Source organism: Numenius arquata, chromosome W (genome assembly GCF_964106895.1).
Source record: "Numenius arquata chromosome W, bNumArq3.hap1.1, whole genome shotgun sequence".
Classification (NCBI taxonomy): domain Eukaryota; kingdom Metazoa; phylum Chordata; class Aves; order Charadriiformes; family Scolopacidae; genus Numenius; species Numenius arquata.
Genome location: NC_133615.1, coordinates 3,193,201 through 3,219,518, shown reverse-complemented (window position 1 = coordinate 3,219,518; position 26,318 = coordinate 3,193,201). Strand labels below are relative to the sequence as shown.

The following is a 26,318-nucleotide window of genomic DNA, read 5'->3' as shown; positions in this document are numbered from 1 at the left end:
GAGGTGACACTGCACGCACTACCGATAACCCAACACAATGGGCAAAGGCAACGGATAAATTTATGTAGATGTCCACCAAGAAGTCATAGCACCAAAAGGAGGTTGGGCTTATGGACCTTTCCTAGAAGCACCAGGACCCAGACGTAAACTTCTGGGGCAGCAAAGAGACCTGGAAAGGTGGTGAGATCCCTGCCTGGCTTCCCAGGAGCCAGCTTTCTGCTGGAAAATGTGGGCACTGCCGATGAGCAGATGAACCCGTGGTCCTTCCTCCTTTATCCGTCAACGCACGTGGAGGGCATCTGTGCTTACAAAAAAAAAAAAAATTGGCTGGACTGGTGTCAGCACAACGTGTCGTCTAGCCAGGGCCATGGCTGAGACCAAGCTCAGCGCGTCTCGCGCCCGGTAATCTCTCTTGGCTGACCTTAAGCGGCATTTGCGAGGCCGGGGCAGAGCCAATACCCATCATCTTCTCCTGCTTGTCGAGATGGAAGAGACGGAGACACAAATCCCAGAGCTTTTTATGGGTTTTTTCCGGATCTTGAGGGTCCTCAGGGCAGCTCGGGGCACTCCACTTGCAGTTTTGCCCCTTGTGTTACTGGCAAGGGCTGTTTTTTGCAGGACTTCAGGAAAAACACTGCCCTGAACTCTTACTCAAGAAGCCACCAGGCATTACATCACGGTGAGGAGAACACCTAGCATGACGTGCAACCATACAGCTCATCCAAGCAAAGAAAAACGGGCAACAAAACGGGAAATTTTCCTTCCTTTCTAGTCTCTCGGGTAATTTACAGGCTACTTGGGTGGGGGAACAAACAAAACAAAAAAAAAAAAAACCAAACCCCAAGAAAAATCCTTCCAAGCCAGATTTCCAGGTCTGCTTTGCAAAAGCAAAGCAAAAAAAAAAAAAAAAAAAAATTTAAATTAAAGGATATATCCTGCTGCAGAATAGGGTCTTTGTGCCTTTAACGGAGTTTGTGGGCAGCCTGGAGACACCACCCACGGCAATGTTTGCCCCAAACTTTTTATATCCCCCCCCCTCCCACACACACACACAAGGGCCAGACGGCTTCAGCTTCCTCAACCACCCCCTCTGTCCCCCCCCCGCCCCGGCTTTTGATGGCTGGGATGGTTTCTGAAAGACTGATTTAGAGGATGGTCGTGCGTTAAGCTCCTGTTGTTTGCAGAGAAAATAAAACCTTTACCTACTGCAGGGATGCCACCGTGCCAAGGTGGCCCGTGGGGTCCCTCCACCGTGCCAACACAAGAGCCCCCCAAAGAGCCGGGACAGTGGGTCACGTCAACACATACTTAGGGAGCCCTTAATCTGTGGATTATTCACACGATAGACCATAACATCTCTTTAGGAGCCATTACAGCCCATCGTGTCAGTAGGTACTTATGGAGCCCTTAATCCGCAGATTGACAGGCTAGACCATAAATTTGTGTCTATGTCTAATTAGGCAGCTCTTATTACTCAACACGTACAGTAGTCATGCAGGCTAAAGAGCCTTAAGATTATTTCTTTAATTCATTAACAAGTTGTCCACCCAACCACTCGAATGGCTCCTTGCTCCTCGCGAAATAAGGCAACCTTGCAGGAAAATAAACGTCCCCCCTGAGTTTCCCCCCAAGACTTCAATTTGCTGAAGTTTTTTAAGGTTCGGTGTCCAGAAGCCGAGATGTTGCCACCAGATTTGAAAACTTGAGAGTCTGATGGGGACACAGAGGATAAAATGAGGCAGAAGCCACCAGGGAAGGAGTGTCTGGGATTTCCCGGTATTTGTAACTAGAGGCTTTGGTTCAGACTCGTATCAGCAGTGACCTACGAGCTTGGGAGTGCTCTGCTCGGTCCCCTGGTGACTCAACCAAGAACTTCCATCACCTTCACCATGGCTGGGAAAACCTCTTGTGAAATCAAGACAAAAAAACGAGGTCGGGTTAGATGGTGGGTAGAGGAGATGACCAAACCCTGAGGACATCCCCTAAGGTTCCTACCCCAACTTGCTGGGAGTCCACCTTCTCCCAACCTGGAATCCAGCCCTGACTTTTGAGGGTTAATTCAAGAAAACAAACCAAGAAAGGGTTCCTGCAAGCATGTTGTTGCAGACCTACAAAGCCTCAAGAACCAGTATGGCAAAGTCCAAGCTCGAAAAATATAGGGTGATCAATATATACGTGGGAAGGAAGCCCAGCTCCCCCATGTCCCCGGCGCCGAAGGACGGCAAAGCAAGAACCAAAGCGAAACTGCTGAGTTCATGGAGTCCACCAACCCAGAAGTTTGATTCATAAACATCCTATTAGTCACCGCTCCTGTCTAATTACAGTGATTAATCAATAACCACGGCTAAAAACGACTCGAGAAGAGATGAACCTCTTTTTTTTTTTTGTGTGTGTGTGTGTGCGCGTGCGCGCGCGCCCATTTGCTTTCAAAGCCCAGCAAGGCTGGAGCTACAAGGGGAGAGAGAAAAAAAAAAAAAAAAACCAACCAAAAACCAACCAACAAACCAACCACGCAGGCACACACCAAAAATGCCTGTCTGCCCGTCTCCAGCGGTTAGAGAGGAGCCAGCTGACTCCAGTTTCCTCCGTACCAGGCTTGGGGCCTCATCAGCCATGCAAATTATAGAGTACCACGCTGTCTGAAGGCCGAATTTCGACTCAGCTCAGAGAAAAGCCTTAGAGGAAGGGTGGGGATGAAGAAGGCAGCCAAATCCATTCATAATATTTACAGTAAATGGGCCTCTTTGCTGTTGTTTAGTATACAGTCGGCCTAATTATTTTTGAAGTTTTAATTTAAAGAACCTTCTTTATCTGCCTCTCCTCCTGCACCCCTCAAAGGTGTGGGAAAACTTTTTTTCCCTTGTTTCAAAAAAGCAGTAGGACGGGAATCCCTTCCCTAAGCTCCAACCCGGCCCAGTAGGGTGGGACCACGGGATGCTTCAAGAGGGGAGATCCTTCCGGAGGGGTGCTGCCAACATCCATGGGGTTTCTAAGACAATCGCCCCCCCCGCCCCCGCCGCAGCCACCAGGTCCACGTGGAACCCCCCCCCCCCCCCAGAAACCCTATTTTTGCTGTTTGTGTCTCTGTGTCTGTTCTCCAGCCCTGACGGAGATGTCCTGGAAGGACTTTCTGGCTCAGGAGGCATCACAGGACCCTCCATCCCCCTCCCCTCACCTGGCAGCAACCCGGAATAATGACATTTTAATGACAATCAGCCAAGAGGCTTCTCTGGAAAATGCAGGAAGCCCAAGCTAGCATTCATGAGATGATGCCATGCGACCCTCAAGCAACCCTGGGGTTGGTACCAGCCCAAGCTCCTGGGAGACGTTCCTCAGCAGCCACCAAGACACACCTCTTCTCCACCCAAACCCAACCCTGATTTTAACCAGAAACCTTCTGAGAAGGAGAAACCAGCACACAAAGGACTTAACGACGGTGCAAATGAGACCCGAGGATGAGCTTGCCAAAATATATCTCTCCTGGCTTGGGTTGCGCTGGAGGCTTTCGCGACACCATCCTGGCCCATCACCCTCTTCCAGCACAGGGTTACGCCACTGATGAGGATGCCGAAGCCACCAGAGGCCACCAGGCCAACCCCGGGGTCACAGCCCCCCTCGACGCAGCCACCGCGCTTGGTTTTAGAGGACGAAGACCTTAAAAAGCTTTTGCAATTAAAAATGAAGGAGCTGGGCGGTGGTGGGGAGAAGGGGGGGAGGTCGCCTGGTACCCGTCGATGCCCCGGGGAGGGCGGGGGTACGGCCCCCCAGGAAAGCCACAGCTCTCCACCGACAACATGTCGCTATGTGGGTTACACGTTAAAAAACCTTGTAAAGACCTTAATAAAAACTGAAGCAGAGCAGTCTAGGATTTCCAAACGGATACCTAATACCCAGATGTGTGTTGGGATTTTCTTTTTTTTTTTTTTTTTTTTTCTTTCTTCCCTCCCTCCCTCCTCCCCCCACCCCCCCCCCCCCAAACGCATTCCACGCGCACACACGCGGCATCGCCGCCGCTCTCATTTCAACACCGAAAAAGAAAAGAAAAAAGCCTCTCCTCGCAGTACAACCGACCTAGAATTCTCCCCAAAGACCGAAAACAGACGTAAATATGTGGTTTCCCCCACTCCACCCCCCCCCCCCGGCAAAAAAAAAAAAAGACCACCTCCTCCCACCCTCCCAGCTCCCTTTCCCAGAGCAGCATCCCTTCGCCGGGATGTAAACCCATGGAAAAAAAGCAGGCTTGGAACAAAAGTCCTTTTCACGCCCGTCGTGCCCCGCTCCGTAACAATTATGAAAACTGTTTAGCTGGGCTGGCATTTGGAGCATTTACTGCATTCCTGCCAATAAATTCCAGTCCCGGATCCGATGGAAAAGGCTCCCTCCCCCCCCCCCTGCTTTCCCCTCCCTTGCCTTCATTCCTCCTGGCTTTCTTTACAACCTAATACCCTGTCGACGCGGGGCCAGGGCTTACTTAGGGGGGAAAAAAAAACACCCAGCGCCAGACTGGAGACAGCATGCAGACTGAAAAAGTTAATCATTACTTCTGTCTGCCTTCATAATCTAATCACGCCTATTCCTAAGAGCAGGCGGCGAAGCACGCTCACGTACCGGCCGGGTCGCCGCCCAGGGACGGACGGACAGACGGACGGGCAGACGGACGGACGGACGGCACCGGCCCCTACCCGGGTAGGGGGCAAGCAAGGGATGGATGGATGGATGGATGGATGGATAGCATTTGGATGGAGTTCACAAGCCTGGCCAGGCGCACACCACCCCTCCCCTCGCCTCTCACTTCGCTCTGGATTAATAACGCTTAGCAATTATAGAGAATATTACATTCATTAAGTAATTAACCCTCCCGGCACTCCGGCGGAGTTGGCACCCCCCTTTCGCAGACGGAGGCCGGCAGAGGTTTGCCCTGGGCTATAAAACGGGGCAGGTCGGCATCCTGTGGATTTTAAAAAAAACCCTAAAAAAGCTCCTTGCACTCATCCCACCCTGTTTTCGGTGGCAGAGGCAGAGCTGTGTCCCAGGCAGGGACCGCACCTCAGCTGGGGTGGCATCATCAAGACCCAGCAGCATCCCCCCATGGGGACAAAGCCCAGGGGATTTGGGCATCACCAAGACCCAGCAGTGTCCTCCCGTGCAGACAAAGCCCAGGAGATTTGGGCATCACCAAGACCCAGCAGTGTCCTCCCGTGCAGACAAAGCCCAGGAGATTTGGGCATCACCAAGACCCAGCAGCGTCCTCCCGTGGGGACAAAGCCCAAGGAATCTGGGCATCACCAAGACCTAGCAGCATCCTCCCACTGGGACAAAGCCCAGGAGATCTGGGCATCACCAAGACCCAGCAGCATCCTCCCACAGGGACAAAGCCCAGGAGATCTGGGCATCACCAAGACCCAGCAGCATCCTCCCACTGGGACAAAGCCCAGGAGATCTGGGCATCACCAAGACCCAGCAGCATCCTCCCACAGGGACAAAGCCCAGGGGATTTGGGCACCAGCAAGACCTAGCAGCATCCTCCCATGGTGGCAAAGCCCAGGAGATTTGGGCATCACCAAGACCCAGCAGCATTCCCCCATGGGGACAAAGCCCAGGGGATGTGGGCATCACCAAAACCAGCAGCATCCTCCCATGGGGACAAAGCCGTGGGGAATTTGGGGCTCAGCAAACCCACCACCACACCGGCTGCTCCAGAAAAAAAAAAAAAACCTTGGTGTAACATCTCAGGTGTGTCAAGGTTTCGTGCTCTTGACACCCGGGATACATTTTCCATGCTCGGCTGTGACAAAGAACAGGAAAACTACGGGCCTCCGCGTATGAAGATTTATGGGTTTGTTCCTTATAATGAGCTAAAAAGTCTCAGCCTGGCTTCCAAAGAAAATGAATTCATCAGTTCAAACGCAGTGATGTAACTTCAGGCTCCCAACTCCTTTTCCAAATAAAACTCCTGTTATTTGATGCCTGCTCGAAGGATGATTTTATGGAGTTATTTACTCCGTCCGCTCTGCCTGGGAAGGTGCCGCCGGAGCCCAGCCACGGGGTCACCGGCAGCCGTCCCGCGTGGGCGAGCAGCAACTCATCTCACTGTTAAATTTCTTGGCTATTTTGCCATTTTCCCTGCTTTTCTGCTGAAAAACCTCACCTTGCACACCACGGTGCAAACAGATACACCATCTCATCAGTATTATTTTGTATCACCCGCCGTGGAGGGAGCTCCCCCTCGGCGGTGATGCCCGGCAATTTTTAGCATCTATAAATTCAACTCATTGGTTTCCACCACCGAAAATCGCCGGATTTGGAGCCAACTCCACCGGTTGTAAAAGTGAAGGATGTTTGAGCTTTCCCCACCTTCCCAACACCCGAGTTTCTCTGATGCAAAACCAGCCCTTATTAATGCCGTTTTGGCGGCTCCGCAAACAAAATCTATTCAATCAATATATATATTATATATAATTCAATATAATATATAGTGAATATATTGAATATTCAACCTGTATGTTCTATATACAATTATATAGAGAGAATATATTCATCATAAATTGAATATATCCATGTACTATATATAATTATAATATATATTCAATATATTCAATATATATATTTGAATATATTCAATGTATTTATGTTCAACCTATACATATCTGTAGGTTGAATAGATTTTGATCAATACATAACCGTCCGTAGCCTCGCTTATTATCTACACATACTTGCAACAAGGCTGAACAGCCCAAGGGGTTCCGAGTTACTCATTTAATGGAGAAATGTGCTTTCCACCCACCCAGGTATTCAGGGAAAAGCTGGGAAAGCCCACGCGAACCAGGACTTCACCCCAGAGACTGCTCACCAAAGCTCAGCCAGCCCACCAGGCATCTCATTTCATCCCTGAGGGAGAATGAGGAAGGCCCACAGAGCCAGGTACTCTCCATCGCACATAGAAGAGCATCACTGGGACCTCCTGCAACGACCCCACTGGGCATCTTACTTCATCCCTGAGGGAGGATGAGGGAGGATGAGGAAGGACTGCAGAGCTGGGCACCTGCCACTGCACATGAGGAGCATCACTGAGAACATCACCAGGACCTCCTGCAACCACCCCACCAGGCACCTTGCTTCATCGCTGAGGGAGGATGACATAGGATCACAGAGCTGGGTACCTGCCATCACACAGGGAGGAGCATCACCAAGAGCATCACCAGGACCTCCTGCAACCACCTCACCAGGCATCTTCCTTCATCCCCAAGGAAGGATGAGGAAGGACTGCAGAGCCAGGTACCCACCATCACACAGGGAGGAGCATCACCAGGACCTCCTGCAACCCCCCGCCCCAGGCATCTTCCTTCATCCCTGAGGGAGTATGACAAAGGACCACAGAGCTGGGTAGCCACCATCGTACAGGAGGAGCGTCACTGGGACCTCCTGCAATGACCCCACCAGGCATCTTCCTTCATCTCCAAGGGAGGATGAGGAAGGACCACAGAGCTGGGTACCCACCACTGCACATGGAGGAGCATCACCAAGCGCATTCCTAGGACGTCTTGCAACCACTCACTGCACATCTTCTTTCATCCCCAAGGGAGGATGAGGAAGGACCACAGAGCTGGGTACCCACCACTGCACATGGAGGAGCATCACCAAGCACATCCCTAGGACGTCTTGCAACCACCCACTGCACATCTTCTTTCATCCCCAAGGGAGGATGAGGAAGGACCACAGAGCTGGGTACCCACCACGGCACATCAAAACCTCCTGCAACCAGCAACCACCCCACTGGCCATCTTACTTCATCCCTGAGGGAGGATGAGGAAGGACCACAGAGATGCGTACCCACCATCACACAGGGAGGAGCATCACCAGGACCTCCTGCAACCACCCAACAGCCATCTTCATCTCCAAGGGATAATGAGGAACGACCACAAAGCCAGGTACCCACCATCACACATGGAGGACCATCACCAAGAGCATCACCAGGACCTCCTGCAACCACCTCACCAGGCATCCTCCTTTATCTCCAAGGGAGGATGAGGAAGGATCACAGAGTCGGGTACCCACCATCACACATGGAGGAGCATCTCCAGGACCTCCCACAACCACCTCACCAGGCATCCTCCTTCATCTCCAAGGGAGGATGAGGAAGGATCACAGAGATGCATACCCACCATCGCACATGGAAGAGCATCTCCAGGACCTCCCACAACCACCTCACCAGGCATCCTCCTTCATCTCCAAGGGAGGATGAGGAAGGATCACAGAGATGCATACCCACCATCGCACATGGAAGAGCATCTCCAAGACCTCCCGCAACCACCTCACCAGGCATCCTCCTTCATCTCCAAGGGAGGATGAGGAAGGATCACAGAGCCGGGTACCCACCATCGCACATAGAATGGAAGAGCATCCCCAGGACCTCCCGCAACCACCTCACCAGGCATCCTCCTTCATCTCCAAGGGAGGATGAGGAAGGATCACAGAGATGCGTACCCACCATCGCACATGGAATGGAAGAGCATCCCCAGGACCTCCTGCAACCACCTCACCAGGCATCCTCCTTCATCTCCAAGGGAGGATGAGGAAGGATCACAGAGATGCGTACCCACCATCGCACATGGAATGGAAGAGCATCCCCAGGACCTCCCGCAATCACCTCACCAGGCATCCTCCTTCATCTCCAAGGGAGGATGAGGAAGGATCACAGAGATGCGTACCCACCATCGCACATGGAATGGAAGAGCATCCCCAGGACCTCCCGCAACCACCTCACCAGGCATCCTCCTTCATCTCCAAGGGAGGATGAGGAAGGATCACAGAGATGCGTACCCACCATCGCACATGGAATGGAAGAGCATCCCCAGGACCTCCTGCAACCACCTCACCAGGCATCCTCCTTCATCTCCAAGGGAGGATGAGGAAGGATCACAGAGCCGGGTACCCACCATCGCACATGGAAGAGCATCTCCAGGACCTCCCGCAACCACCTCACCAGGCATCCTCCTTCATCTCCAAGGGAGGATGAGGAAGGATCACAGAGATGCGTACCCACCATCGCACATGGAAGAGCATCCCCAGGACCTCCCGCAACCAACCACCCCGCGGTGCTTCGGCGTTGCCGGCACAACTCAACCGGGGAGCCAAAGTGGGTAGGTTTTTTCATGCAGCGAGGTTAAAAGGGTAGAGAAGGGCTGAGCCAGCTCTTACAGGGTGTTTTTTTTCTCTTTTTTTCCCCTTGCAAGTTAAAACCAAGATAATGACACTGGGTGGGGACCAATTTGAAGGGCTGAGCAGCCAAACCAAAATTAGTCTCCCGGCCAAGAGCTTCCTAGGCCTCACAGTTTGGGGAAGGAAGCTGAGAAAAGCCATGAAAAAAAAAAAAAAAAACAAAAAAAAACCACCGAAAAAACCAAGATTCCCGGGGAAGCTCGAGCGTCGCGCTCAAGCAAAGGTGACCCCGCTAGTCAAATATTTTTTCGACATAATAAAAATAAAATAAAAGCCCCGGAGCAGCCTCCCTCGGAAAAGCAGAGCCCACGGGACAGGGGGGGGAGTTTCTCTTCCTTTTTTTTCTCCTTTTCTTTCTCCTCCTCCCCCGGCACTTTCTTTCCTTTCACTAATAACTATGTTTTCTTGTATTTTTTTTTTTTTTCTTGGCTCTTTCCTCATAAAAGACTGATGTAATTTCCTGTCTTGTCCCAATGTTTCCTGTTAATTAACAGGGTGAAAGTTATCGTCACGCATTTAAATGGCTACCCGAAAGAGGGGGGGGGGGGGGGGGGGCGGAAAAAACAAGGGAAAAATAAAAAAGAAAACAGAAAAGAAAAGGGGAGAGAAGGGCTGTCTGTTGGCAAACACCGCGTCACATCCCCCATCGCATAAAAAAACCCTGGAAAAAGCTTTTTGGACTGGACAACTTGAGGCCATCAGCAAAGAGACACACACCCCCCCCCCCCAAGGGTGGCTCCTGTGGACCCAGGTTTGTGCATGGGGGATGCGAGCCCCCACCCTTCCCTGGATGGGGATGGAAAATCCCTGCAATGCTTGCCCAGAAAAGCTCTTTTCTTGCCTTAGGAAAGTAAAAGTAAAGAAAATGAGGAGAGGGAAGGGAAGGGAAGGGAAGGGAAGGGAAGGGAAGGGAAGGGAAGGGAAGGGAAGGGAAGGGAAGGGAAGGGAAGGGAAGGGAAGGGAAGGGAAGGGAAGGGAAGGGAAGGGAAGGGAAGGGAAGGGAAGGGAAGGGAAGGGAAGGGAAGGGAAGGGAAGGGAAGGGAAGGGAAGGGGGAAAGGAAGGGGGAAAGGAAGGGGGAAAGGGAAGAGGGAAGGGAAGGGAAGAGGGAAGGGAAGGGAAGGGAAGGGAAGGGAAGGGAAGGGAAGGGAAGGGAAGGGAAGGGAAGGGAAGGGAAGGGAAGGGAAGGGAAGGGAAGGGAAGGGAAGGGAAGGGAAGGGAAGGGAAGGGAAGGGAAGAGGGAAGGGAAGGGAAGGGAAGGGAAGGGAAGGGAAGGGAAGGGAAGGGAAGGGAAGGGAAGGGAAGGGAAGGGAAGGGAAGGGAAGGGAAGGGAAGGGAAGGGAAGGGAAGGGAAGGGAAGGGAAGGGAAGGGAAGGGAAGGGAAGGGAAGGGAAGAGGGAAGAGAAGAGAAGAGAAGAGAAGAGAAGAGAAGAGAAGAGAAGAGAAGAGAAGAGAAGAGAAGAGAAGAGAAGAGAAGAGAAGAGAAGTTAGAAAGATAAAAAAAAATTAAAATAGCATAAAATAAAATAAAATAAACTGCAGAGAGAGAGAGGCAGCCGGCAACACCCAAGATGCTGCTTGCCTTAAAAGAAGAAGTTAAAAAATAAATTAAAAAAAAAAAAAAAACCCAAACCAAGGGGCTAATCCAAAGTCAGCGGGCGGAAATCCTGCGAGACGCCGAGACGAGCTCCTTCCCTTCCCCGACCTCAGCCCCCGTGCAGGATGAAGCCGCTCGCTTCTCCGTGCCCTCCCCATTCCTCAAGAGCATCCGTGACGCAGCTGGTACCCCGGGCAGCACCGGAGCCAAGCCGGCGGCCCGGGCGGCGGGGCGAAAACAAAGCGATTTAGGCAAAAAGCGAGGGTGGTTTTAGAACAGAGCCCGTGCCTCAGCGGTTAATAATATCCCAGCGCCGAAAATAAACTGGAAAGGAAGCTCCTTTGTGACAGTAGGCAGGCGGCCAGGCTGCGGTGTGGGTCATTCAAGCCGGCGCGGGGGGACGGCGGTGGGGCTGGCACCCACCCACCCCATCACCCACCCCCCAAGCCCCATCACCCTCCCAAAGCACCCCGTTAGGGCTGGGGGGTAGGGGGGTGGGGGGGGAAGCTCAATCCTCCCCATTTTTTTCCCCTCTGCCCCCTAAAAACGGGGTGTACCTCGTTTTAACGAGGTTTACGGTCTTGGCCGCCGCGGTTGGGAATAGGCATCCTCCCCCCCCACCACCACCATCACCCCCCCCACCCCCCCCAAATGCCGGCGGCGGGGAAATGCGTGTGGTTAATGTTACTGGTTCCTCTCGTGTAAGCGATACCCGCTGGCAGGCAGCGGGGATGGAAACGATGCAGCCCGCATCCCTGCCAGCCCCGGGGCTGCTCCTCTACGAGTGTTTGTGTCCCCTCCAGTTTTAAATGTCCCCCCCAAACGATCAAGTTGCCGGCGCTCATCGGGATATCTTTCGGGAGCGGAGCACCGTCTGAATCCCTCACCGGCACCCTAACTTCCAAAATTCCCCTTGTCGTCCTCATTCCTCCCCCTAAAAAAAACACCAGGTTGTGGGGTAAAAACCATGTGGTCCCCAATCGTGGTCCCCACCACGGTCCCCATCATGGTCAGTTACCATCAAGAAGGACTTGCTGGTGACGGGGTCTTCTGTGTTTTATTTTCAACTGCTCTCAAGGCACCGTTTGGTTGGGAAAATCCGGCGGCGCCCGGAAAAATGGATTTAGTGCCACCGTACAGGGACGGACTGAAACATTTAATGGGGGGAGCACCTCTACCATCCTGTTTTTATTTCCAAATCCATCCTAGGAGAGTATCTAGGCAAGGATCAAAAGCCTGTAGAGCACTTAAAACTAATTATTAAATGGGTCCCTATTTGCTCTGGGGGGATTTTAATTAGCTAAGAGCCAGCAGGAGGACACCCCCAGCATCCCCACGGCATCACAGGGACTATCCTGGCCGTGTCTCCTGGGGGGGGGGGTCCCCCTTAAAAAAAAAAAACAAAACCTCACAGGGCTGAAGGAGCCGGAGCGAGTGGCCAAGCCAAGAGCCCCGGGGTCGGTGCCAAGCGCCGGCTCCCTCCTCCCCGTCGGCCACGGTCAGATGATGTGCGAGGCGAGCCGGGAGGCTCCTAGTCTGGCAGGCAGCCTGTTTTGCTCCAGAGGCTCCAGTGCTGTCATCTTGGCGTTAACCCCTGATAACCTTGTCCTTTCCAGGAGGGGACGGCGTTTTTTTAGGTAAGGGACCGGGGTAGGGGCGGGAGGGGAAGGGGGTGGTTGTTGGGGTTTGGCATCTCCGAGGAGGTTGGGAAGGAAAGGGTGGCAAGGCCTTTGCGGTGCTCAAAGCAAATTAAAAAAAAAAAAATAATAATAATAATGATATTAAAAGGAGGTATGCTCAAAAATAAACCAAGAATAAGTGACTTTAAAAAAAAATAAAAAAAAAAATTCCCAAGCAATTGTTTATCCCTGGGACAAATATACAATCCTAGTTCCACAGGAAGATGTCTCAATTTCAGATTATAATAGGATGCCAATTTGTAAATAAAGGCATTTCACAGGAGGTTATAAACTCTGTAGGAGAGGGAGGTGGAAGGGGGGGGGGGGGGAATGGGAAAACACGGGCAGGACTCTGCCGGAGAAACCGCACGGGATCCTGTTTACACTGGGGGGGCTGTTGTGGGGAGTGGGGGTGGGGAGCACTTCGAGGGGCGAATAGCTCCGGATTTGGACAAGGTGCTTCTTCCCCGGCGAGCAGATACCAGCGGGGATCAGAGGCATAGTGAAACATTCCCGGCCTGCCCGCGATTTCAGAATGAAATGTCACTCAGCTGAGTGGTCCCTTAAACCAGACGAGGTCCCACCGCTGGGACAGGGAGCAATGTTGGATGTTTCTCCAACCTCCGGAAGTCTTTTCCCGTCTTTTTCATACAGAGTTAGGAGGGAGAAACTGAGGTTGCGCTTGCTCCGGAAAAGCTTTGTGGGTCTCCCAGCCTCAAGCCTTGCAGAACCTTGGTCCGGCACCCACCAAGCACCATCACTCAACGTCCACTGGCTCCAGGAGACCCTGGGGTGGTTTCAAGAGTCAGGACAAGTCAACAGGATTGGGCTGAAATGTGGGTAAACTCTCAGGTTTGGTATTTTATGAATAATCCCTATAAATACAAAAGCAGCGGAGGTGGTGAGGCCACAAGCCGGCTCATCTTGCTTCCCTGCCGTGATGGGCTTCCTGGAGAGCTAATCCAGCACCATTCATGTGTCCTGCAGGAGAGCCACCTTCTCGCCTACCGTGGGCACCCACAACCTTCTCCATCAGCCAAGAGCCACCAGCCCTACACCACACATGGGTCAAGGGGGAGATTGTCCAGGGGTGGGTGGAGGGCATCTCATGGAGACCCAGCACCAACACCACCAAGCACCATCAGCTCACTCCTACCCTCGGAGCAGAGCTCCTCCATAGGTTGTAGGGGGAATTCTGCTCTCACTGATCAGACGCCACCAGACTGCAGGCCAGTCACCTCCAGGTTCTCCAAGCAAGGCTTTGCTTGTTTGAAAGAAGAGTCATAACCAAACACATCTACTGGGAACGAGTCAGCTCAAAATACAGGAAAAACCACCCTCTGTCTCCTATTTACGGAAATTATTTTTATCTCCAATGGGTTATTTTTGCTCTCTTCTTTAACCACGTCGAGGACACAAAGGACCAGGACTGGTAATGCCTGAGCACAACCATCTCGGTGGGAGACACCACGAGCAACGAGTCCTGACCTACCCATGGAGTGACCACTGACAAAAATAAAGACATAAGAAAATAAATAAAGGCAAGAATACGGAGCCAGCACCTCAGGAGAGCAAGGGGTGCGCCAGCTGGAGAAGGGGATGGCTGGGGAAGAGATAGTGGAGGTGGGATGACAAGAGGACACCTGCACGGCGTGAAGGACTACCCAATATTCCATTCCTGGGCCAGGAAGGAGAACAGAAACCGGCGGGAGGGAAAGAGCAACTCAAATCTGTTATTCCAAGAGGGAAACACTCCCCATCCATCCCCCCGGCTGCGCCGCTCCCCCTCCCACATCCTCCAGCGCCTCTGGTATCCATCAATGAAACTGCCTTCAGCCTCCGGGAGGAGATTACAACCCCAGTGGTGGCTGGACCTGAGACTCCTCATCATCAAAGGATGCTCGTGGAGAGCTACAAGGGCCATGCCGATTTTAATGCTCTTCTCGCGATCCTCCTCTCAACCCTCGCCACGTGGCTTCCCTGCCAGAGTGGCTGTGAACCCCAGGCTGGCCCCGTTCCCAAATTCTCAGTGCCGAGAGCAATCCGCCTCACTAAGTCCTGCCCTTCCAGCTTCCAGACGTTAGGGCTGGTCTACTGACTTCGAAGACCGCTACCACACCAGCATCCACTGTCTATCACTGGTGGCCAAAGCCTACAGAGCTGGGCGGCCAAAGCAACCTGCCCACGATGGTATAGGAACCCACCACCACCTTCCACCCACGATGCCTTCTCCAGCTTCCAAATCTACCAAAATCGGGGGGTTTTTTTGCCTTTCTTAAAGCCATCCTTTCATCAAGGAACCACAAATCCAGCCTGGACAGCCCTGGTCTGAAGAGGATGAGGGATGCTGGATTCTCCACCCGGCATCATCGATGCCCGTCTGCCCAAACTTAGATAAGACCAAGCCGATAACTCCTCAAAGCCTTCTTCAAATACACTCTTCTGCTAACTAAAATATGCAGGGGGGAGGTAGAGGAAAAAAAAAAAAAAAAAAAGAAGGGAAAAGCGAGGGATTTGGAGGATTGCTGCAAAGTGCGTTTATTTTCCTTTCTCGACTGGGTCTCTCCAGTTGGGAATTTTCAGGGCTGCACTTCTGCGCGCGGAAGGGAGATGCCAGTAAATCAGAGCAAATTCAAAACAAATGCTCTTTCATGTGGAGGCATTCGGCTTTGTTTCAGGGCTTGGGTAGCTAACCGTATCCCTTCATGAGTCAACTCTCCTATCAGCTCCTCATTAAACTAAATGGCTACAATTACATTTGGGGAGGCAAAAAAAAAAAAAAAAAAAAAAAAAAAAGCGGTTTAATGATCGTAAAAGGTTCTGTTTCCAGGCTTTGAGGGGTGGGAGGGGGAAACCTTTGATAAGGAAGACCAAAAGAAAAACAACAAAAAAAAAAAACCATCCAATCCAATGAAATAATAAAATTAAAAAAAAAAAAAAAAAAAAAAAAAAGGAGGCATTTTCAGGGGGGAACGTGCTTTCTTTTGGGGAGGAGGGTCTATCAGGGAGCTGGGGCTCCCCTTCCCGCGGCCCTTCGGGAGGCACCAGGAACGAGCCGTGTTATTTCCTGCAGCCCAAGTCCCCACCTCCCGCCTTCCCCTTCGGGAGCAGAGCAGCCAGACGAGATGTTATCAATAGGCTGAACCTTACAGAAAGCCCCCTTTTAAAAGCGAGTACTTCCTCTGCTTATTTCATGTGGTATCCTGTGGAACTGAACTCTCTCCTCCCCTCCTCAACGGGTGTATTTCAGGAGGAAAAAGGAAAAAAAAGAAAAAAAAAAAAAAAAGATCTAACAACATCCTTATTGTGTTGTTTTGCTTCTTGTCTTTTTTCTTTTTACAGTCTTTTTTTTCTTCCCTAAAGCTATAGGTTCCAATAGCAAAAAAAATAACGAAAAACCCAAAAGTCTTCTGCATTTAAAAAAAAAAAAAAAAAGAAAAAAAGAAAAGCCAGCGACAAGTTTCTCTGCTCCCTCTCCCCCTCCCTTTGATTAATTCTCATTAGGGCCTTCGAACAAACAATATGCTCCCCTCTCAAATAACAGACAGGGTATATATTACACCCAAAGAAAAACAAACAAGGATCACTTAAAGACATCCACACCGAACGCAATTCCTGGAGAGAGGCAGGGGCAGATGCACGCGCGGCCGTTGCCGACCTATTTCCGAAATTCCAGTTTCAGAGCGGTGAATAAATCGTCCACAAAGGGAAGCACCTTCAAACATCAGCCAGGACGTGCAGGTACACGGTTTCAGACGCTTTAATCCCAGTAAAGAGAGAGCCCAGCCACGGAGTTGGCCAGTCCAGGGTAGGAGAGGAGGTGCTGGAGGCATCACACCTTGGGAAAGGTGTTGGGATCTGGACTAGATGACCTTTAAAGGTCTCTTCCATATCCAAACCGTTCTATGATTCTATGAAAAGCCCAAGAGGGGTGAGGAAACCACCCTCTGAACCCCCATCCTGTAACAGCACCTGGAAGCTGAAGGAGATGGGAAACGGGAAAATGAGGGGAATTGCAGAATATCTCAAGTTATATCAATATCTCAATGAAGGGACCCATGAAGATCATCGAGTCCAACTCCCTCTGCAACATCTCCTGCAAAAAACGGGGTGACCTTTCCTCCCCGAGGCACCACAAGCCTCAAGCATGAGATGTCGGATGCTGGCTGCCCTACCAGAAGCAAAGCCCAAGCACGGCTCTCGTCCCAGAGACAAGAGGTGCCACCACCACCACCACCACCGGCAAGTCAAGGAGAGCTTGACGCCAAATCCTTCTGCAAAGCACAACCGCACCTGCTCCGATAATCCATGCATCCGAACGAACGGGTGGCCGACATCGCTTCGCCTTCCCCAAACACGCCTCTTCCTGCCTCGCTCCGAAAATTAATGGAGCGTGAGGCTGGAATTCAAAGGAAATACGGGCTTTCGGGGATGGAGAACCTCGCCTGGGATTTCAACACATCCTCTGCACGAGAGGTACGCGGCTGCTACCGAAACGAAACCTAATTCCCCCTTCGAGCACGCCTCTTCTCAACAACTCGCATCCCCAAAACTCCCCCAGCATCACTTCGCCTTTCCGCCGGGACCCTGGGTCAACGCAACTCGCGGCCAAAATCAAGAGAGCAACGAGAAGATGTCTTACCTGAAAGCCCCCCAGGGGCTAGACAATTAGTTCCCCCTGTTTCAGTGGAGGAAGGCACAGAGTCTGGACAATCTGCTGGAGTGGAGGAAAAGAGAAAAAAAAAAAAAAAAAAGAAAGAAGAAAAAAAAAAAAAATCAGTATATAGGCGGTTCTTCGCAGGCTCCCGGCATCGCCGCGAGCAGAACACGCATTCCAAAGGGTTTAGCAGGAAGCGATTACTAATTGTCCGCACAGAGACGGTAGTTCATCAAGAAGCATCCACCCTAACTCGTCGCCTCAATCAAGGCTGCGCGCTGCGCTTCATCGCCAGCCAACGCTGATTATAGACCGGCAAAAATTACAGACTGGCTGCCACCTCTCTGGCCCAGTCACCGGGTAACGAGATCAAGGTTGTCGTCGTCGTGATGTAAGCGAGCTCCCAAAAAACGCTTAAATCGTGGCTTTGCGCACCCAAATTTAGTCGACACCCGTAGGTCACCGAAATGGGAACCGAAAGGGAAATGTCTCATCACCGCCCTTTTGCGGCAACCGGTCTACGTTTGCGTTCCCCAGCTCAATTTTTGTCACCGCCAGCTGCTGGCAGATCTTACACCTCGCTGTCACCTCCTGGGACACCTCCTGGATCCGCTCCTCCATGCACCACCAAAGGCCAACGGCAAGGGAAGACTGGCCACCCCGTTAAGAGGTTTCTCCTGATTCATGGAGGTGTTCAACCTCAAGGTTTGGACCTTTCCATCCCAAGCCTGCTCCTCCAGGTGACAACAGCCAGGAGCCACTACCAATCCCCTGGTCCTACAGGCAAACTCCAGCTTTTTGGCCACTGCCACGTGGGAGACAAGCTCCAGGACTCTCCACACCTGAAAAGATCCACGAAGTTCACACAAACTTCTGGTCCTCAGCAGATTCTCGGGGACTTTGGGTTTCATTGGGCTCCCTGATGACATCACTTTGCTCAAGGGCCACCACCAGGAGACACAGGGTCATTTTCTCCCTAGTGATAGAAGTCAGTTTTCCAGATTTCATCCCTGAAATGCCAGCGAAAAAGAAATCCCTGTCTGCACAACCTCATTTTATCAGAGTAAAGTAGAAGGCCTAACAGGAATATACAGTTTAACAGGATACACTTAATCAAACCAAAAACAATAGGGGAGACAGGAAATAGACTTACTTGTGAAATACTGTATACGATACGCTCTCTAAATGCCTTTTCGGGCTTTCTATGATTTAAAGAATTATGCTTTTTCTTTTCTTTTTTTTTTTTTTTAACCCTTTCTACTCCAGAGAGAAGATTCCCCCTGCCCCCCTTCCCCTGAGATGGCTTCTTCAACTGGTTGGGCTGCAGATGCTTTCTGAACGGAGGCTGGACCACCCTGCCCTGTGCTGGGCTCCGTCTGCCCCCAGTTACAGCTCCCTGGTGAGTCCCTGTGGGATAAAGGACATAATTTGCCCTTTTCCGCGTTGTCTTACTCGATGGATCATACGTGACCAGATCCTCTGTTAGCGCATCAGACAGGATGATGGGACAGAATCCTATCCCGACTTAAAATGCACGATCACAATGGGGTGATGGGCTTTCATGACTTCTTCACAGCCATCAGCTCCCTTCCCGTGTCCCATCATCCAACAGCCAGTTCCCTTCATCAATTAATTACCTTCTGAAGTCTCATTAAGAAGACATAAAGCTGATGCACCTCAACTCTAGACCAAGCATGATGGTCAGGTGTGGGATAAGCCCAAAAGTGGGACCCTCCTGAGCTCTGTGCACTACACATGACCGGTTTCATCCTTGCGCTCTTCCCATCACTCCCAGATCTGACAAGGGTTCTCGCTAATAGGGGATACTTGGGCTCATTTTATTTTCAGCACCAAGTGGTCACAATATCAGAGGTTTACCCAAGCCTACTGGGTGTGAATCTCCTCCCAAAACTGCCCTCCTGCAATATAAAACCATCACAGAGACAGACAATTATCCCTGGTGGCCACCAGCCCAACCTTGCGAGGTGCCGAAAAGTTCCTGGAAGGTGCCAAACCTCCAACTTCCCCGATGCCACAGGAGGGCATTCGGGCTCTGCAACGACATCTCCGTAGGGTTCATGCACTCTCGTACTCCAGCACCACCATGACCAGCCACCCAGAAGCATGATGGGCACAGCCACTTGCAGCTCCTTGTCCCACTTAATGATGGGTCAAAATATCTGCTCGAATGATCTGGGGACACTACTATCCATCTCACTTCCAACACAGGAATAGGGGATGCTAAGTTCCCACACGCCTCCAGGATTGCAGGGTGAGCCCAGCCCTGCACAAGCCACCATCGCCCATCCCTGCAACCATCCCACGTTAAGGAAGAGGGAAAAGTCCTCTCCTTGATGAACAAACAAGCCAGCCTGGACTGAAGAGCCTTCTACAGGTAACTGGGCTGTCAAGGGCGGATCTTTCCGCTCTACGGTGAGTGCACAAATACCAGATCGATCCTACCAACACGCAGTCTGATGGGACATTTCATTGCCTACAGCAGATCTCCAGCTCCCTGTCCATCCATCCCCGCTTTCCTCCAGCCAGCGACACAGCCCGTCTCAGCCTCCATCACCTCCCCAGAAAATGTAATCCCCATCATAATGGTTCTAAACTAAAATAGGGAAGAGATTAAGATTAGATATAAGGAAGAAATTATTTCCTGTGAGGGTGGTGAGACACTGGCCCAGGTTGCCCAGAGAGGTGCCCCATCCCTGGAAACATTCCAGGCCAGGTTGGACGAGGCTCTGAGCAACCCGGTCTTGTTGAAGCGTCCCTGCTGATAGCAGGAGGGTTGGACTAGATGGCCTTTAATGGTCCCTTCCAATCCAAACCATTCGATGGTTCTATGATCATGGGCACTGGCGACCACTGCCAGAGCCCGTACTGGTCCAGGCATTCCTGTCCATATGAAGCACTTCGAAGACGTAGCACTAAATGCTTCAATATTTTTATGACCACCCGATGGAAAAGCAGAAGTTTCCTGCTGGATGCACGTTCCCAGCTCCATGGGCAGACGCGGTTGCCCAAATCTAAACGGAGGGACCATTCCCACCCAAGGTCCCGTGGCTCATCAGCCAGTCAGGCGGCTTCGCGCCTTCCCATCATCACCCACCGTCCCTCTCCCCCATCTAGCCAGCCCCTGGCGAGCAATCCCGGAGTATCCAGCTGGGAAAACGCCGCAGGAGATGGCACCAATGCCGGGAGACGGGAAACCCTCGGTCCCTCCGCAGAGGAAACGCCGAGAAACCCTGAGCTTGCAAAACCCACCTGCAACAACAGACTTCCAGGCTCCGCTCTCGCGCCTGTCGCGGCCCCGTTAGTCAAGAGTTCAGCTGCCAAAGTGATTTTTTTTTTTTTTTTCTTTTAAATGGGGGGGGGGGGGAACCCACCAAAAAAAAAAAAAAAAAAAAAAAAAAAGGACGACTTTTTGGTGAGTAACCCAGTTGTTTCTTGCGTTTCCGATGGGCAGCGTTAATCACTTCCTATTGGCCGATAGGAATAACTTTTCCTTTCGAAATGGCACATTCATGTTCTGCGGCTTTTCTGTTTACACACATTTTGCTACCTTATGTCAACACTTGCTAATGAATAAATATATCACTCGGCTAACTGAAAATGAGGTCCTGGCAGAGGCAGATTGGATGTTTAAACCCTGCTAATAGATTTATCCTAACATCTTTACGGGAAACCGAAGGCAAGGTTTTAACCCTTCCACCCAAACCCCTCTGCATCCCACGCCGGCATCACCGTGGGGTAGAAAGAAAAGCCCAAAAAACCCCAAAAACCAAAAAAAGGCAGAAATATCAACTTTTATAGGGGAGCACCGGAGGGACGGAGTCGAAACGATGCCCATCTCACCCAAAGGCACACAACTTGGCGACCCAGCAGACCCTCAAGAGTCTTATTATGGCCCGACCCTTCTGCATCCCGGCACGTGCTCGGGATACGCTGAACCCCGCTCCCGATATCCCTCTTTCATTCCTGAGCCTTTATCTCCTGTTTTTTCAGGCCGAGGCAAAATATTTCGTGCTTTGCAACCCGCTTGTTTGTCAAAACAGCTTTGCTTATTTCCACAAGGCATAAAAAAAGAGTTATCGGTGTTTACTCTTAAGGGGGGGGGGGAGGAAAAACCAATCCAGCCTCCGATGGCAGGATGGGACCCCACAATGGTACCCCAACGTCTCCGAAGCAACTTCCAAGTTTGAGGGGTTCTTTTAGTCCTGAGAAACCGAAGAGGTGCAATTTTACAGAAACTGCTCTTTCGGCCTAAAAAAATAATCATAATTAAAAAAATAAAAAAGGGACTTGGTATCAGCCTTCAGAAATCCTTTGCCTCCCTGCTTGCTGTGACCAAGGGACACGACCACAGACACCACCGCGCTCCAGCCAACCCTCCCCATCCCCAAAATCCTGGGGGGAGCCGGGAGCTGCTCCTCCCTGAGCTTCTGAAGACTGAGCTCAAGTCGTCCCCCCCACCGTTTCCCATTCTCCCCACCTCTCCTCCGTCTTCCAGCCCGATTTATCTCCCACCCGGCGAGCTCGCTGCCAACCCAGAGTTTATGCAGACGACCGCAAAGAGAACTGGTGCCAGCCTCAAATGGGCTTCTCCCCTGGCACCCCTGACATTCAATTACAAGCAACAGGCACAGAGAGCGGTGCTAAAAGAACAACAACAAAAAAAGGGGGGAGAAAAAAAAACCCAACAAACTTTTCAACCCCTTTTCCTAAGTTTTTTCAACCCCTTTTCCTAAGTTTTTTCAACCCCTTTTCCTAAGTTTTTTCAACCCCTTTTCCTGAGTTTTTCAACCTGACAAGGCGGGGGTCAGGCTCCTATAAAAACACAGCAAGGTTTCTCCCAACTCCCAGTTGCCCGCTGGGATTCCCAGCCATCAGGGAGACGCCGGCTCCCAACCTTAAATCCCTACAAATTCATCCAAGGGTGGAAGAGCGGGGCCATTTACAAGCACGGTTTTCCTAGCTTTCCAAAGGAACGGAGCAGCAAAGGCCTGCGGCCACATCCCAATCCCTCCCAAGAGTTTCCTGCCAGAGTTTTCAAATCCTACTTTCTGGAGCCTAAGATAAATCACATCTTCATTCACCCGGGGGGGTATCAGAAGGCACAAAGAAGCACGCGAACAGCCCAAAAAGCGAAACGCATCCCGGCGTGACAAAGGCAGGAGACGTTTCCCCTGAGAAAGGGCCTTTTTTTTTAAAAAAAAAATAAAATAAAATAAAATAATAATAATAATAATAAATAAATAAATAAACCCCCCCGCAGTCTGCATTGAAAAAGTCCACTTACCGGTTGGTTTGAGAAAATCCATCGGATATCTGGAGTAGGGCGGAGGGGGAGACTCTGGAAATTAGAAAAAAAGTAGAGAGAAAATAAAGGCAGAGCCATGAGAAAAGGGAAAGAAAGGAAAAAAAAAAAGAAAAAAAAAAAAGAAAAGAAAAGGAAAAAAAAAAAAAAAGATAGGAACTTATGATAACAGTGGCATTCTTTTAGCAAAACTGTTTGTCTTAGCTCTGGGGGTTGGAGGCAGGGCAGCGAGGCGGTGATTGCCTTGATATTTAGCTGTCAGATAAACAAAAGGGGCCGTCTGGCGCCAGTCTCCCTGCTATCTGCCGCTCGGGCTGTCTGATCGGGGCCTCCTTGGCTCGGCGGAGCCGCGGAGCGGCGGGGACGGGGGCCGGCCGCGCCAGGCGGCCCCTAATCCCCCGGCACCGGCGGGGGAGGCACCGGGGAAGGGGGGCGGCGGAGGATGGGAGAGGGGAGGAGGGGGTGGGGTGGGGAGGTGGGGGGGTGTGTGTGTGTGTGTGCACCCCCTCCCCTAATCAAAAAAATACTACGTTAAGCACAGCGCTGTTAAGTTTGGGTTTTTTTTTTTTTTTTTGGGGGGGGGGGGGGGTTGGAGGGGAGTTGGGGAAGTTGAGTGGGCGAGCATCCCCCCGCATCCCCCGGTATCCCGGGGTGCGTATCCCCCCCTGCATCCCTCGGTATCCCGGGGTGCGTATCCCCCCCTGCATCCCTCGGTATCCCGGGGTGTCTATCCCCCCGCATCCCCCAGTATCCCGGGTTGTCTATCCCCCCGCATCCCCCGGTATCCCGGGGTGCGTATCCCCCCCTGCATCCCCCGGTATCCCGGGGTGCGTATCCCCCCCCGCATCCCCCGGCATCCCGGGTTGTCTATCCCCCCGCATCCCCCTGTATCCCGGGTTGTCTATCCCCCCGCATCCCCCGGTATCCCGGGGTGCGTATCCCCCCCTGCATCCCCCGGTATCCCGGGGTGCGTATCCCCCCCTGCATCCCTCGGTAACCCGGGGTGTCTATCCCCCCGCATCCCCCGGTATCCCGGGGTGCGTATCCCCCCCTGCATCCCTCGGTAACCCGGGGTGTCTATCCCCCCGCATCCCCCGGTATCCCGGGGTGCGTATCCCCCCCTGCATCCCCCGGTATCCTGGGGTGCGTATCCCCCCCTGCATCCCCCGGTATCCCGGGGTGCGTATCCCCCTGCATCCCCCGGTATCCTGGGGTGCGTATCCCCCCCTGCATCCCCCCGGTATCCCGGGTTGTCTATCCCCCCGCATCCCCCGGTATCCCGGGGTGCGTATCCCCCCCTGCATCCCTCGGTAACCCGGGGTGTCTATCCCCCCGCATCCCCCGGTATCCCCGAGGGGTGTGTGTGTGTGTGTGTGTATGTCCCCTCACCCCCCCCCCCCCCCCCCATCCATCCCACCTCCCGCCGCCGCCTTACCGAGCTCGCAGAGCCGGCTGAGGTGGTGCGGGTTGCAGCAGACGAGCTCGGGGTGAGCCTTGCCGTAGGATTCACAGCCACATAACCGCTTGACTTCGGAGCAGTGCCGGAGGTCGGGCCAACGGAACACCTTGCAGAGCAGCACCGGCAGCGGGTACCAGTGCTGGCCCAGCCGGGAGTCGGCCTTGGCGGGCAGCAGCAGGCAGGGGGGTCCGCGCTCCGCCGCGGGACTCCACGGCGTGCAGCAAACCTTCCAGCTGCCGCTCCTTCAGCCGCTTCAACACGGCGTGGGTCAGCGCCTTCAGTTCCGCCTCCGCGCCCGCGGAAGCCCGGCCGCCGCGGCCCGCCTTGCCCGGGCAGCAGCACCCGCGCCCCCCGCCGCCGCCGCCGCCGCAGACGTGAGCCCGGGCCTCGGCCGCCGCCGCCACCGCGCCGGCTTCAACAGCCGCCGCCGCCTCCTCCTCCTCCTCCTCGCCGCCCGCCGCCGGGCGCACGGCTCCGCCAGAGCCGCCGAACGAGCACCGAGCGTTTGGTCCTGAACATGCGGGACGAGAGGAGGGGCCCCCGGCTACAAAACGGGCATGTCGTCCGCCGCGCATGAAGGGGCCGGGAGCCGGGACGCGGCAGCGGCGGCAGCGGCGGCGGCGGGGGGCAGCGGCGGGCGGCGGCGGGCGGGCGGGGGGAAGGCGGCGGCGGCGGCGGCGGGGCCGAGGCGGGCTGTGGCATGCGCCAGTCTCCGCGCTGGGGGCCGCGGGTCCCGCCGCCTCCCGCGGAGGGAGGGGGGGGCGGAGGGATGGGGAGGGGAGCGGGGAGGGAGGGAAGAGAAGGGGGGGGGGGGGGGGGGCGGGTGGGGAGGGGGGGGGCGAGGGGGGGGGGGGGTGTCTGTGCTGTGTCGGCCCTCGCCTCTGCCCGCTGCGAGAAACCCCCCCCCAAAAAAAAATTTAAAAAAAAATTTAAAAAAAATTAAAAATTATTTTTTTTTAATTTAAAAAAAAAAAAAAAAAGGGTGGGGGAGGGCGCTGGTCGCGTTGGTTTTGCCCAAAAAAGCGAAATTAAAAAAGCCCGTCTACAGCCGGCGGCGCATCGCGCTGGGGGAGGCGGGCGGAGGTTGCCGGCGCCGCGCCGCCCTGCGCGGGTGCGGAGCGCAGGGGATCCTCGGCCTCCCCCGGGCCGCGGCGCCCATCAACCCGCCAGTGCTGGGGAAGCGGGGGGGTGGGGGTGGGTGGGGGGGGGGGGGGAAAGGAGGAAGGGGGGGGGGGGGGCACAAAGTGGAAGGAGGGGAGGGGGGGGGGGAGAGAGAGGGGATTGATGCGAGGCAGGGCAGAATCGAAAGATTAAAAAAAAAAAGAAAAAGAAAAAAAGCCAGCCGAAACGATGTCTCTCTCCGGAAAAAAAAAATACAAAAAATAATAATAAAAAAAAAGAATAAAAATTAAAAAAAAAACAAACAAAAAAAAAAAAGCAATTAAAAACCCAAAACACCAACCCTAAGATCTGGCCGCCGGGATCGGTTTCAGCATCTGTCACAAAAGAGAAGAACGAGCGCATCCGAGAGTGTTGTATCCCTTTTTAAAGCCCGGGTCGTCCTGGTGCGGGGTTCGGGTGCGGGTTTGTTGTCGGTTCGGTCGGTTTGGTGAGGGTTTTTTTTTTTGGTTTTTGTTGTTGTTGTTGTTGTTTGTTGGTTTTTTGTTTTTTTTTTCGGTTCTTTTGGGGTTTTTTTCTTCCTTTTTTTTTTTTCCCCCCCCTCCTTCTTCCCAAAGGTTTTGTTTTTTTTTTTTTTTTTTAAATCCACAGGCGCACACGCGGAGTCTTGAGAGCCGGCTGCTAGGAAAAGAAAGCGACACACACACACACACACAAAAAAAAAAAAAAAAAAAAAAAAAGTGGGGCTGTGTCCCCTCCTTCCCCACAGCAGCCTGTTGGGGAGGTGGTTTGGGGAATGGGGAAGGAGGGAAGGAAGGAGGGAGGGAGGGAAGGAGGGAGGAGGGGGGGGGGGGGAAAGGGGGGGGGAAAGCCGGGGCTGCCCGCCCCCCCCCCCGGCTCTCCGCGCCCCTCCGCGCTTCCAGCCCGCCGGTGCTTACATGGGTTGCGGGGGGCAGCCCCTCCGGCGACCCTCTCTCCGCTGCTGCCGCCGCGTCTGGCTCCGTGAAGGGGTTGGCTTTTTTTTGGTGGGGTTTTTTTTTTTTTCTCTCTCTCTTTCCTCCTCTCTCCTCCTTCCTGCCTTCTTTCCCCTCCTCCTCCTCCTCCTCCTTCTCCTCCTCCTCCTTTCTTGGCTTGTTTTTTTTTTTTTTTTTATATATATATATATATATTTTTTTTTTTTTTTCCCTTTTTCTTCCCCCTTCCTTTTCCCTCCGCTCCCCGCGATCAGCCGCCCCTCCCGTCTTTTTCCCCTTTGAATATTTGGGGG

The 26,318-nt window shown here is 52.8% G+C and overlaps 1 protein-coding gene across 1 annotated transcript in view; it reads right to left on the bottom strand.

The window, feature by feature from the left end:
* Nucleotides 1–24,451, bottom strand: part of LOC141476587 (mothers against decapentaplegic homolog 7-like) — a 30,418-nt gene extending 5,967 nt beyond the window's left edge. Inside the window, 5 exon segments of the mRNA XM_074165352.1 lie at nucleotides 17,136–17,210; nucleotides 22,456–22,509; nucleotides 23,909–24,116; nucleotides 24,118–24,387; nucleotides 24,389–24,451. Of these exon segments, the coding sequence (XP_074021453.1) occupies nucleotides 17,136–17,210; nucleotides 22,456–22,509; nucleotides 23,909–24,116; nucleotides 24,118–24,387; nucleotides 24,389–24,451 (670 nt within the window).
* Between the last annotated feature and the right edge of the window lie 1,867 nt (nucleotides 24,452–26,318).